Below are 14,831 nucleotides of genomic sequence, written 5' to 3' on the forward strand. Positions count from 1 at the left end.
AGAATACCACCATTCTCCATATTACCTAGTCCTAAGTGTCATGCTCAACTCCTCTCTCTTTTGCTCCAATATATGCAATTAACCATTCAGTCCTGTTGATTCCACTTTTGTAACATCTCTCATCCATACCCCCTTCTTTTTTCTGACTGACACTGACCACTCTAATACTTGGCCCTTTTGTACTATTGCAAGAGTCTTCTGGTTGGTCACTCTATCTCAAGTTTCTCTTCATTCCAGTTCATACTACATTCAGTTCTTGACATTCATCTTCCTAAAGCATAAGTCTGACTATATCAACTCTCCATTCCTAAACAACATCTTTTAATGGCTCATATGATGTCCAGGATCAAATATCAAATCCTTTCATTCAAAGCCCTTCAAATACTGGCCCCCTCCTACTTTCTGGTCTTCTAACACTTTAGTTCCCTCCATATACTCTTTTTTTTGTGAGGCAATTGGGATTAAGTGATTTGCCCAAGGTCACACAGCTAGTAAGCATTAAGTGTCTGAGGCCGGATTTGAACTCAGGTCCTCCTGACTCCAGGGCTGGTGCTCTATCCACTGCACCACCTAGCTGCCCCCTCCGTATACTCTTAAATAAAATGACATTAATCTCTGCTGTTCTTTGTACAAGACCCTCTATTTTCTGACTGGGGATTTTCACTGGTTTTCTCTATGTTTCTAATTCTCTCCCTCCTCATCTCTAGCTGTTGCCTTCCCTGCTTCATTTGTTTTTGTTGTGGTTCAGTCATTTCAATTGTGTCCAACTCTTTGAGACCCAATTTGGGGTTTTCTGGGAAAATAAACTGGAAGGTTTTTACCATTTACGTTTTACCATTTACCTTCTCCAGCTCATTTTACAGATGAAGAAACTGAGAGAAAGACAGTGATGGAACTTACCCAATGTAACACAACTTAGTCAATGTCTGAGGCCAGATTTGAACTCAGGAAGATTCTTCCAGGTCTAGCACTCTATCCACTGCACCCCTGAGCTGCTTTGTTCAAGTGCCAGATAAAATCCTACTTTCTCCACTGAACCCTCTTATTACCTCCTTTAATGCTATTATTGTCCTCCCAATGGATTAACTCCAATTTCTCATGTATATATCATGTTTGTGAAAAGCTGTTTTCATGTTGTCTCCCCCGATAGACTTAGAGCTCCTTGCAGGAATGGATGGATTTTTTACCTTTTTTTTTTTTTTTTTGGTATCACCAGGGTTTAGGACAGGGTTTAGGACCAGAGTTCACAGTAGTTGCTTAACAGTCATTACTGACTTTCCTCAAGCCCTCAACTGTGCATTTAGAGCAGACTGCTGAGCCACATTTTGGGGGGGCAAGTCAATTGCGGTTAAGTGACTTGCCCAGGGTCACACAGCTAGTAAGTGTTAAGTGTCTGAGGCCGGATTTGAACTCAGGTCCTCCTGATTCCAGAGCCAGTGCTCTATCCACTGCACCACCTAGCTGCCCCACGAGCCACATATTTCACTAAGAAGTTTGAAGAGATCTGACCCATATTCATTTCTCTCCCCACTCCATAGTCTTCAAAATTTCTTGGCAACATGACTCATCTCTATCTCTATGCATCCTCTTGGCTGATATCTTTCTCTGTACCTTTTTTCCCATGACTGCCTTTGTCTGGCCCTGCCTTACTCTAACAGTCAGCCTCACTTTGCCTCATCCTTCTTCACTCTCTCCTTGGGTATTTTAATCTGCTTCCTTATGGAGTCTCTGCTTCTCTCTAATTATATTCCGAACTCCCTATATATTTTTTTATACTCATTTGGTAGCTCATAGTGTAAATCAACAAATCACTGAATATGATGAAGATGAAGAGAGTACAAACAGAAAAACCTAGTGCCCCAATGATATTTTAGAATCATCATTAACCAAGACCTTTCCCAATGTCTTCTCTCTGCAGGAAGGAAGGATATTGACTGCCCAACCTCCAGTCCCTGCACAGGTATTTCAGGTTTCCCATCACTATACCTTGGGCTTACAGAGGTTCCTCACTTCCAATTTAAAAGTGTAACATAGGATGCTGCTTGATTTACAGACAAGGATAAACTCCAGCTCAGGGGAGGAGAGACACCATGCTTTGGACGAGTAGAGATCTGGCACAATGGCTCCTGGGGAACAATATGCGATGATTTATGGAATCTAGCAGATGCTAATGTGGTTTGTCAGCAGCTGGGCTGTGGCTTTGCTCTGGCTGCCCTGGGAGAGGCTACATTTGGGCCAGGAAATGATACCATCTGGCTGGATGATGTGCAGTGTGCAGGGACAGAGTCCTCCCTGTGGGACAGCCCTGAAAAGCCCTGGGGGCAGAATGACTGTAAGCATGAGGAAGATGCTGGAGTGATGTGCTCAGGTGAGTGTGAAGGACATAAGATGGGGCTGGCAGCTCTCAGCATAGACTCTGAGCTGGAGGACATGGGGTTACACTTTACATCTAAATGGAGCTTCCACACATCTGTCTTTGGATACCATGGGGATGCTGTAACCTGATCTTGGAGTCATAAAATTTAGAATTGAAAGTAAAATGGTCATCAATGTCTTTGCTGTACAGAGGAGGAAATAGAAGTCCAGTGGGGTTATATGACTGCCACAAGGTCACACAGACTAACACAGGTCCTGTGACTCCCAAACCTACAATGCCTCTTCTGTCTTCCAGCCTTCTCCCCAAGCTTGGGCTTAGTGAAGGGGATGTAAAAGATTTGGGAACCTTCCTGAGCTTCTGCAATAGAGTATCTTTGGCAGATAGTCTAGTGACAATGGACTCGGGGAGAATCCAGAGCCAATAGCCCAGATTGGTCACTGCCCATACCTCCAAGGGTTGTTTTTGTCTTCCAGTAGAAAGGATAAGATAACAATGTTGTTGATCAGTCATTCAGACATGTCTGACTCTGCATGACTTCAAGGACTATGTCCCTGGGGTTTTCTTGGCAAAGATACCGGAGTGGTTTGCCATTTCCTCTTCCAGTATCATTCTACAAATGAGGAACTGAGGTAAATAAGAGTTAAGTGACTTGCCATGGGTCACACAGCTAGTGTCTGAGCCTGCCTTTGAGCTCAGATCTTCCTGATGCTCTAGGCCCAGTACTCCATCCATGGCACCACTTAGCTGCCCCCTTTGATGTCTATATAAAAAGATTCAGTGTTAAGCCTGCCTCCCCTTCAACTCTAACCCATATAAGAAAGAGTAGCACACAACCAATCAATTGACAGGAATTTATGAATAAGTGCTTACTATGTGCTAAGCACAGCACTAAGGACTGGTAATAGAAAGAAAGGCAAAAACAGCCCCTGCTTTTGACTGTCTTTACAATATGATAGGAGAAATAACACATAAATAACTGGATACTTAGAACATTCATGCAGAGCAGAATGAAGGTAACCCAGAAAGGAAAGTCCCAGCTTCTGGTTTGCCTCAGTAAAGCTTCCTTTAGTGTGTGTGTGTGTGTGTGTGTGTGTGTGTGTGTGTGTGTGTGTGTGTGTGTATGTGTGTGTATGTGTGTGTGTATATATATATACATATATATATACATATATATATATATATATACATATATATATATATATATATATATATACACACACACACAAGTATATTATATAAGTTGAGTCTTGAAGGAAGCTGAGAAAGACAAGAGGTGGAGGCAAGAAGAGTGAGCATTTTATTCAAGGAGAGTCAGAAAGCCAGTATTCAAGGACAGGATACCGTGTGAGGAACAGAGAATGGGCATGTATGGCCGAGTAATTGAGTATGTAGAAAGAGGTAGTATATAAGAGCTGTGGAAAGGTTCAATGAGACCAAATTGTGAAGAGCTTAGATGCCCAAAAGAGAAATTATATTGGATCCTGGAGGTGACAGAGAATGAGAGGATCTTATTGAACATGGGTATAATGTGGGCAGCTAGGTGGCACAGGCCTGGAGTCAGGAAGACTCATCTACCTGAGTTCAAATCTGACCTCAGACACTTGCTAGTTATGTGACTCGGGCGAAGTCACTTAAACCTCTTTGTCTCAGTTGTTCATCTGTAAAAAGGGTTAAAGAAGGAAATTCCAAACCGCTCCAGTATCTATGCAAAGAAAATCCCAAATGGGAGTCACAGAGAGTTGGACAGTACTGAAAAATGTTTTCACAACAACAAAAATAATATGTTCAAAAATACTCTATAGAATAATCACTTTTGTAGTTGAATGAAGGATAGATTGGCACTATTTATAATAGTTCCAGAGATGGTGAGGACCTGAAATATAGAGTGATGGTTTAGTTAGTGGAAATGACAAGATTTTACAACGAATTGGTTCTGTGGAGAGAGTGTGAGAGTGAGGGTTTAGGGTCAGCACCAAGATTGTGAGTCTGAGTGATTGGGAGAGTGGTGTTGTCTTCAACACTAATAGCCAAGGTTAGAAGGGGGAAGGCGTGTGAGGAAGAGAAGGAACAGAGCCAGTGATTACTATTTTGTACACATAAAAATATCTATAGGACTGGAGGAAGGTTACATGGGACATCCACTCCCTATGGGAATCTTTCATATTTTGGAGAATTAAATCTGTTAAGGTCAGAGAATCTGCTGGGAGACTTGTGAACTAGAGGTTGGTGTAGTGGATAATGAGGCAGGTCTACAGAATTTTCTTAGAGAATATATGGCCCTCCCTCAAATTTCTAATTGTGGCATCTGAATTTGGGATTTGACTTCAGCACAGGTCTTCTGACTCCTCTTTTTAACCCTGAGCTGGATAAAGGGGATCTAGTATATCTAGGAACCTATTTTTTTTTTTTTTGCAGGGCAATGGGGCTTAAGTGACTTGCCCAGGGTCACACAGCTAGTAAGTGTCAAGTGTCTGAGGCCGGATTTGAACTCAGGTACTCCTGAATCTAGGGCCGGTGCTTTATCCACTGAGCCACCTAGCTGCCCCATCTAGGAGCCTTCTTAAGCTGTTTATACATGACAGGAGGCCTAGAACAGAATCCAGAAGCCATGTCCAACATGATCTCTACCCATTCTCATTGCCATGAAAAAAATAAATACATAAATAAATAAACAAACAAACAAACAAATAAGTAAATAAATAAATAAGTGAATGAATGAATTAATTAAAAAGGATATACCACCCTCCTGCCAATTTCCAGTATGGAGATGTGGAACTCCTTTCCCATAAGGAAGGATGGTGCCTTCTCTGTCTTTTCTCAGGCATCCAGGCCTATTCCAGTTCCCTCTACAGTGCACTGGGGGAGGTGGGGTTCCCCAGTTGGAGGATCTTCAGGTTGAGGGTGAGCCTCAGATTTACCTCCTCTCTCCATATCAACCTCAGTGAGCTGTCCTAGGGAAAGCTTGACAACTTTTCCCATGATCCAGAGTCTTATGATTCTTCTCCAAAGGACGAGTCACTAAGACAGTTCCTGCCTCTTTGAACTTGGGCTTGTTCTCCCTGCCTGGGATGCTCTGCCTTATTTTAGGGGCCCTTCTCTTCCTGGTCCTCATCCTCCTAGGGATTCAGATGCACAGAGTGAGAGTCCAGCAAGAAGGTATGCAACCCATGGGGAACTGAATTGCATGGGAAAGGGTGTGTGTGGGTGAAGGGAGGCAATGACAGGGATAGGGATTTTGGACAAAGCCAAAACAATTACTTTAGTATTGGATGTGATCCACATGTCCTGCTCTGGTTTTCAAACACCAGATGGCTCCAGTTGTCATTGGTCCAGGAGAGGATAAACTGGAATTTCAGAGCTTGTGCTAGTCATGGAATTCTAACCAAGGTCATACCATATGGGGCTGGGCAGAACAGGCATCCATTGTGGAACTATGGAGTGGCCTGAGCATAAACAGAAAGTAGATAGAGGAGGGCCCCTGAGACATATATGTGTCAGGTGATGTTCTCAGGCCCATAATTTCTGATCCATGGCCATTTGTCCCAGCTTTGTCCAGATATGGAGATTCTCTTTATGAAGCTGTGTACCAAGAGATTGATAACCACCTGACACGGGGCAAGGAGGACCTTCTGAGCAGCCCAGGTATGTGTATCTATTGTCTATCCTCCTTCCTTAGACACTCTGGGCATGAACTATAAGCTTTGGTCAGTATCAGAATCTATGACTTTGGCATCTACAGAAATCTTTGTCTATACCTGCCTAAGATGATTCCCCCCACTCTAACATTTTAATTTCTATCTCCCATTGTCTATGTGAGCAGGCAGGTCCAACAGCCCAACTCTGAGCTCTGAGCTTCATCTCTGGAGGGAAAATGCCCAAAGCTCTGTGTTCTTTTGGTTATGCTGTTCTTTTGTCAGTCTGGGTGCCACTGATTATAGTGCCTCCAAATACAGGATAGGACCCTCATAATTTCAGGTCCAGAGATTCAATGGTTTGATTTCTCTAAAAGGATATCGCCCTCTCAAAAGAATTAACACCATTATATCATTTCCCCCAAATCCGGACCTTTCTTGGTAAGAACAGAAGTGAAACAAAAAGTCTTGAATGTCTCTAAAAGATAACTACAAGGAGCTATGGATGAAATGCCTTTCCATACCCTTAGGACTTTTCCATCCAACCTAATTATACTGATCCTTATCAGCATGGCCATCTCTCTCATTGGCTAACCCTGGTGCCCTCACTCACTGACAAATTTTTAGTTTTCCACACTTTTCCCCTGACTCTGCATGAAGAACAAAACCTTCTTGTTAGGACAACAAAACCTATGACATTGCTGCAATTTTCAGAATATAACTTGGTATATATTACTAATATCTTCTCTTTTTTTAATAAAAAATATTATTTTCCAGTTACATGTAAAGATAGTTTTCAACATTTCTTTTTATAAGATTTTGAGTTCCAAATTTTTCTCCCTCCCTCCCTTTCCTCTTCCTTCCCCGAGGCAGAAAACAATCTGATATAGGATATATATGTGTAATCACATTAAACATATTTCTGCATTAGTCATGTTGTAAAAGAAGAATCAGAACAAAAGGGAAAAACCTCAAACGAGAAAAACAAAAAATAAAAAGTAGTCGAAACAGGGGATGGCTAGGTGGCGCAGTGGATAAAGCACCAGCCCTGGATTCAGGAGTACCTGAGTTCAAATCTGGCCTCAGACACTTGACACTTACTAGCTGTGTGACCCTGGGCAAGTCACTTAACACCCATTGCCCCGCAAAAAAAAAAAAAAATAGTCAAAACAGTATGATTCAATCTTCATTCAAATTCCACAGTTCTTTTTTCTGGATGTGGAGAGCATTTTCCAACATGAATCCTTTGGAATTGTGTTGGATCATTATATTGCTGAGAAGAGCTAAGTCTATCACATTGGATCATCACACAATGTTGCTGTTACTGTGCACAATATTCTCATGTTTATGCTCACTTCACTCAGTATCAGTTCACTTAAGTCTTTCCAGATTTTTTTAATATCTGCCTACTCATTATTTCTTTTTTTTTTTTTAGTGAGGCAGTTGGGGTTAAGTGACTTGCCCAGGGTCACACAGCTAGTAAGTGTCAAGTGGCTGAGGCCAAATTTGAACTCAGGTCCTCCTGACTCCAAGGCCAGTGCTCTATCCATTGCACCACTTAGCTGCCCCCTACTCATTATTTCTTATAGCACAATAGTATTCCATTATATTCACATACTACAACTTGTTCAACCATTCCCCAATTGATGGGCATCCCCTTGACTTCCAATTCTTTGCCAAAACAAGGAAAGTTGCTATAAATATTTCTGTACATGTGGGTTCTTTTCCCTTTTTTATGATCTCTTTGGGATACAGAACTGGTAGTGGTATTACTGGGTCAAATAGAATGCACAACCCCATAGCCCTTTGGACATAGTTCTAAATTGTTCTCCAGAATGGCTGCATCAGGGGTCAGGTAGGTGGCACAGTAGATAAAGCACTGGCCCTGGATTCAGGAGGACTTGAGTTCAAATCTGGCCTCAGACACTTGACACTTACTAGCTGTGTCCCTGCAAAACAAAATAAAAAAGCCAGAAAGGCTGTATCAGTTCATAACTCCACCAACAATGCATTAGTGTTCCAATTTTTCCACATTTTCTCCAACATTTATTATTTTCCTTTTTTGTCATATTAGCCAATCTGATAGTTTTGAGGTGGTACCTCAGAGTTGTTTTAATTTGCTTTACTCTAATAAATAGTGATTTAGAGCATTTTTTATATGGCAATAGATAGCTTTTGATTTCTTAATCAGAAAACTGCCTGTTCATGTCCTTTGACTATTTCTCAATTGAGGAATGACTTGCATTCTTGTAAATTTGATTTAGTTCCCTATATATTTTAGAAATGAGGCCTTTATCAAAAACACTGGCTGGAAAAATTGTTTCCCAGCTTTTTGTTTCCCCTCTAATTTTGGCTGCATTGCTTCTGTTTGTATAAAAACTTTTTAATTTAATGTAATCAAAATCATCCATTTTGCATTTCATAATATTCTCTATCCCTTTTTTTATCGTAAGTTCTTCTCCTCTCCATAGATCTGAGAGGTAAACTATTCCTTCCTCTCCTAATTTACCTATGGTATCACCCTTTATGTACCCATTTTGACCTCGTACCCATTTTGACCTTATTTTGGTATATAGTATAAGATGTTTACGCCTAGTTTCTGCCATACTATCTTTTGGTTTTCCCAGCAGTTTTTGTCAAATAGTGAGTTCTTGTCTTGAAGTTTGGGGGTTTATCAAACAGTAGATTACTATAGTCATCTACTACTCTGTCTCCTGTGCCTAACCTATTCCACTTATCTACCACTCTATTTCTTAGCCAGTACCACTCTGCTTTGTGTAGAAAATGTTTTGTAATTGTGAACGTAGAGTTCCTGGGTTTGTCTTGGCAGGTAGACTCCCAAATATTTTATATTGTCTACAGATATTTTAAATGGAATTTCTCTTTCTATCTCTTGCTGCTGAGTTTTGTTGGTCATGTATAGAAAGGCTGATGATTTATGTGGGTTTATTTTATAACCTGCTACTTTTCTAAAGTTGCTAATTGTTTCAAGTAGCTCTAGGATTCTCTAAGAATACCAGCTTATCATCTGGAAAGAGTGATAGTTTGATTTCTTCCTTGCCTATTTCTAATTCCTTTCATTCCTTTGTCTTCTCTTATTGCTAAAGCTAACATTTCTAGTACAATAATAAATAATAGAGGTGAGAAAGGACATCCCTGTTTCACCCCTGATCTTATTGGAAATGCTTCTAACTTATCCTCATTACATATAATGTTTGCTGATGGTTTTAGGTAGATACTGCTTATCATTTTAAGGAAAGCTCCATTTATTCCTATGCTCTCTAGTGTTTTTAATAGGAATGAGTGCTGTATTTTGTGAAAGGTTTTTCTGCATCTATTGAGATAATCATATGATTTTGGTTATTTTTGTTATCAGTGTGGTTGATCATGTTGATAGTTTTTTAATTAATAAAGTATTTTGTTTTTTCCCCATTACATGTAAAGATAGTTCTCAACTTTTGTTTATACAAGCTTTCTAATTTCAGATTTTTCCCCCTCCCTCCCCTCCCTCCCCCCTCCCCTAGACAGCAGGTAATCTGAGATAGGTTTTATATATATACATAATAACATTAAACATATTTCTGCATTAGTCATGTTATAAGAGAAAAATCAGAGCAATGACAAAAAACCTCAAAATAGAAAAACATCAGCACCAAAAACAAAAGAAATAGCATGGTTCATTCACCATCTATACTCCACAGTTTTGTTTTGTTTTTTTTTTCCTGGATTTGGAGATCCTCTTCTATCATGAGTTCCCTGGAGCTCTTCTGTACCATTGCATTGGTGAGAAGAATATAGTCCATCACAGTAGATCAACACTCAATGTTGATGATACTGTGTACAATATTCTTCTGGTTCTGCTCATCTCACTCATCATTAGCCCACGCAAGACCCTCCAGGTTTCTCTGAACTCCTCCTGCTCATTGTTTCTTACAGCACAATAGTATTCCATTGTATTCATATACCACAACTTGTCCAGCCATTCCCCAGTTGATGGGCATCCCCTCAACTTCCAATTCCTTGCCACCACGTAAAGAGCAGCTATAAATACATGTGGGTACATTGTACATGTGGGTCCCTTTCCCCTTTCCATGATTTCTTTGGGAAAAAGACCCAAAAGTGGTATTGCTGGGTGAAGGGGTATGCACAGCTTTATCGCCCTTTGGGCATAATTCCAAATTGCTCTCCAGAATGGTTGGATCAGTTCACAGATCCACCAACAATGCATTAGTGTTCCAATTTTTCCACAGTTTCTCCAACATTTATTATTTTCCTTTTTTGTAATTTTAGCCAACCTGATAGGTGTCAGGTGGTACCTCAGAGTTGTTTTAATATGTATCTCTCTAATCATTAGAGATTTAGAGCATTTTTTCATATGGGAATAGATATCTTTTTCATCAGAAAACTGCCTGTTCATATCCTTTGACCATTTCTCAATTGGGGAATGACTTGGATTTGTATAAATTTGATTTAGTTCCCTATATATTTTAGAAATGAGGCCTTTATCAGAAGTACTGACCATAAAAATTGTTTCCCAGCTTTCTGCCTCCCTTCTAATTTTGGATGCATTGCTTCTGCTTGTACAAAATTTTTTTAATTTAATATAATCAAAATCCTCCATTTTGCATTTTATAATATACTCTATCTCTTGTTTGGTCATAAACTTTTTTCCTTTCCAAAGATCTGATAGGTAGACTATGCCTTTCTCTCCTTATTTACCTATGGTATCTCCTCTTGTGTCTAAATCATGTATCCATTTTGACCTTATTTTAGTATAAGGTGTAAGATGTTGGTCTATGCCTAATTTCTGCCATACTATCTTCCAGTTTTCCCAGCAGTTTTTGTCAAATACTGAGTTCCTATCCCAGAAGCTGGAGTCTTTGGGTTTATCAAACACTACATTACTAGTGTCATTTACTACTGTGTTTCCTGTGCCTAGCCCATTCCATAGATCCTCCACTCTATTTCTTAACCAGTAACAGATAGTTTTGATGACTGCCACTTTATAGTAAAGCTCCAGGTTTGGCACCACTAACCCACCTTCCTGTGAATTTTTTTTTCATTATTTCCCTGGATATTCTTGATTTTTTGTTTTTCCAGATGAACTTTGTTATTATTTTTTCTAGCTCAATAAAATAATTTTTAGGTAGTCTGATTGGTATGGCACTGAATAAATAAATTAGGTAGTACTGTAATTTTTACTATATTAGCTCTGCCTATCCATGAGCAATTGATATCTTTCCAATTATTTAGATATGATTTGATTTGTGTGAAGAGTGTTTGGTAGTTGTGTTCATAGAGTTCCTGGGTTTGTCTTGGCAAGTAGACTCCCAAGTATTTTATATTATCTACTGTTACTTTAAATGGAATTTCTCTTTCTATCTCTTGCTGCTGGACTTTGTTGGTCATGTAGAGAAACGCTGATGATTTATGTGGATTTATTTCATATCCTGCTACTTTGCTAAAGTTGTTAATTGTTTCAAGTAATTTTTGAGTTGATTCTCTAGGATTCTTTAAGTATACCATCATACCATCTGCAAGGATTGATAGTTTTGTTTCCTCCTTGCCTATTCTAATTCCTTTAATTCCTTTCTCTTCTCTGATTGCTAAAGCTAACATTTCTAGTACAATATTAAATAACAGGGGTAATAATGGGCATCCCTGTTTCACCCCTGATCTTATTGGGAAGGCCTCTAATTTATCTCCATTGCATATACTTGCTGATAGTTTTAGGGAGATACTATTTATTATTTTAAGGAAAGCTCCCCCTATTCCTAAACTCTCTAGTGTTTTTATTAGGAATGGGTGCTGTATTTTGTCAAAAGCTTTCTCTGCATCTATTGAGATAATGATATGATTTTGGTTGGTTTTCTTATTGATGTGGTTGATTATGTTAATAGTTTTCCTAGTGTTGAACCAGCCCTGAATTCCTGGTATAAATCCCACCTGGCCATAGTGTATTATCCTTGTGATCACTTGCTGTAATCTCCTTCCTAATATCTTATTTAAGATTTTAGCATCAATATTCAATAGGGAAATTGGTCTTTAATTTTATTTCTCTGTTTTGTCTCTGCCTGGTTTAGGTATCAACACCATATTTCTGTCATAAAAGGAATTTGGTAGAACTCCTTCATCTATTTTTTCCAAATAATTTGTATACTATTGGAATTAATTAATTCTTTAAATGTTTGTTAGAATTTTCTTGTAAACCCTTCTGGTCCTGGATTTTTTTTCTTAGGGAGTTCATTGATGGCTTGTTCAATTTCTTTTTCTAATATGGGCTTATTTAAGGATTTTATTTCCTCTTCAGTTAACCTGGGCAGTTTATATTTTTGTAAATATTCATCCATTTCATTTAGATTGTCAAATTTATTGGCATACAGTTGGGCAAAATAGCTCCTAATTATTTTTGCAATTACCACTTCATTGGTGGTGAATTCATCCCTTTCGTTTTTGATACTGGTAATTTGGTTTTCTTCTTTCTTTTTTGAACCCAAATTAACCAAAAGTTTAAATATTTTATTGATTCTTTTTCATAAAACCAGCTCTTAATTTTATTTCTTAATACTATAGTTTTCTTTCAATTTTACTAATCCTCCTTTGATTTTCAGAATTTCTAACTTAGTATTTAATTAAGGATTTTTAATTTGTTCTTTTTCTAGCTTTTTTAGTTGACTAATGTCTTTTTTTTTGTGAGGCAATTGGGGTTAAGTGACTTGCCTAGGGTCACACAGCTATTAAGTGTTAAGTGTCTGAGGTCAGATTTGAACTCAGGTCCTCCTGACTCTAGGGCTGGTACTCTATCCACTGGTCACCTAGCTGTCCCCTGACTAATGTCTTCTTCTTTTTTTCTTTTTTTTTTTTTTTTTGCGGGGCAATGAGGGTTAAGTCTTCTTAATGTCTTCTTAATCAAGATCTTCACCATTCAAATATTGAGGCTTCCAGTAAGGTGGCATAGGAATTTCTGACATACTTGAGAGGTTCTTTATTCTTACCCAGAGCACTTTGATTAATCATCTCAAAGAGTGACTTTTTTTATACTTGTCACCAAAGACTAGGAGTACCTCCTGTTTAAAGTTGGCTTCCCTGGTGTCATAACACACTATACCCAAGGAAACATGAATCGAATTGTGACAGTGTTGAAGGTCTAAGCAATTTCATCCTTGTAGTGATAAGCACTGAGGTCATGGAAATTAAGAGAGGAAAATTTTGAAGCTAAAAGAATTGAAGGAAAAAATAACACTCTGGGGCCTGAAAATCCTGTGTGATGGAATTTGTCCATTTTCCCACCTTGACTGCTTGAGGATTCTTAGTGCAAGGTCAGGTTCCCCATTCCAAAGTGGCTTGATTCTTCAACTAAATTCATCTTCAAACACTTCCTGACACTCCCTTCTATATTTATATAAAATGAAATCGTGTATTTGTTTTCACATGCAGAAGGACATCCCCTCACAGAAAATTCCTGTTGAAAATAAAACTATCCTCTCTCCCTCAGATATCTCAAATTGGCCTGATGATACCCTAGGGGATGGGCATGATGATGCTGGAGAATTATCTGGGCCAGAAATTCCCCCTGTCACCCAGATGAATGAGGGGAGTACTCTGGGACCTACCAATGAATGGGATGAGTACAGGGAATCATACACAGGTGAGTGGTTCCAAAAAGACTTATTGACCTAACAAGGGAAATTTCTAGCCATGAGGGAACTTATTTTGGAAGATGACAGGATGACACTTCTTACACATACACACATTTGTGTAGGTATCCACACATGTGCATACATATATATATGTCTGTCTTTTAAACTGTATGCATACATGTATGTGCATTCAAGTGCGTAGATTGTGTGTCTACATATATATACATGTATGTATATATAAATACATATATATGACCAAAAAAAATTGTCAGTACAGCAAGGATTCTATGTATTGACATTTCCAGAAATATAGCTGGGATAATTTTTCCCAAAGTGGTACTATGTTACTAAACAACTAAATGAGCAGGCCCTGGGGTTCTGAAGCTGCTTCCTTCAGGCTCCCATTCCCTTTGACTACAACCCACCCTCGATGTAAAAAGAAGCCTTTCCATAGCCCTCTCTTACCTCTTGCCATTCTCTGTCAATGGTGCCTCTGAACTAAGAAAAGACTCTTCACCCAAGTCTTGAAGGTAGTATTCTTTATACCTACCTGTCCCACCACCAAAGACTCCTTGCTTTTCTTTAGACACAACTACAAATTCACCGCTACTTTACTGGTTCTAGGGCAGTCTTCTAAGTTCTCTGGAGAGTCCCCTAACTCCAGGATGGGAGAAGATGACCTACCAATGTCCTCTGAAGACCTAGGGTATGATGAAGCTGAGACTGGTGACCCTCAAATGCCACTTTAAGACCATCAGCAACAAGTAGCCTCTTAATAAATGTTTATTAAATTGGAATGGAGTGCAATCTGTTTCCTGTGATACTTGAATTTAGAATTTTAGAGTTTTAGAATTCACCTGCCCTCAAGCACTTTATCCTGAGAGAACAATGTTGAAGGTTTCCTCTTCACTACTTCACATGTAGTGAACACCTCTCTCTCCACTATCCTGAATTCATCTACCAGGGTGAGATTTTTGCCTCTATCAAAAGTGCTTCACCTTCAGAACCTTTAATTCTGGAATTTCCCTCTTGTATCCTCCTTCTTTTCCTATGTGCTCACTCCTCAACCTTCCTTTGCCCATTGTTTGTTCTCTAATCTCTTCATCTCTACCTTTCTTTCAGTCCTTTACCCACAGTATGACTTCATTTGCTTTGTTACTCTTCATTAATCAAACGTTCAGT

At 39.1% G+C, this 14,831-nt stretch overlaps 1 protein-coding gene across 1 annotated transcript in view; it reads left to right on the top strand.

Annotated features, from left to right (window-relative positions):
• The window catches only part of LOC122754953 (antigen WC1.1-like), a 117,181-nt gene extending 102,769 nt beyond the window's left edge, over nucleotides 1-14,412 (top strand). Inside the window, 7 exon segments of the mRNA XM_044003379.1 lie at nucleotides 1,919-1,960; nucleotides 2,054-2,368; nucleotides 5,110-5,136; nucleotides 5,387-5,533; nucleotides 5,924-6,019; nucleotides 13,505-13,657; nucleotides 14,274-14,412. Coding sequence (XP_043859314.1) covers nucleotides 1,919-1,960; nucleotides 2,054-2,368; nucleotides 5,110-5,136; nucleotides 5,387-5,533; nucleotides 5,924-6,019; nucleotides 13,505-13,657; nucleotides 14,274-14,398 — 905 coding nt within the window. The 3' untranslated portion in view covers nucleotides 14,399-14,412.
• Nucleotides 14,413-14,831: the final 419 nt, after the last annotated feature.

Source organism: Dromiciops gliroides, chromosome 4 (genome assembly GCF_019393635.1).
Source record: "Dromiciops gliroides isolate mDroGli1 chromosome 4, mDroGli1.pri, whole genome shotgun sequence".
NCBI lineage: Eukaryota > Metazoa > Chordata > Mammalia > Microbiotheria > Microbiotheriidae > Dromiciops > Dromiciops gliroides.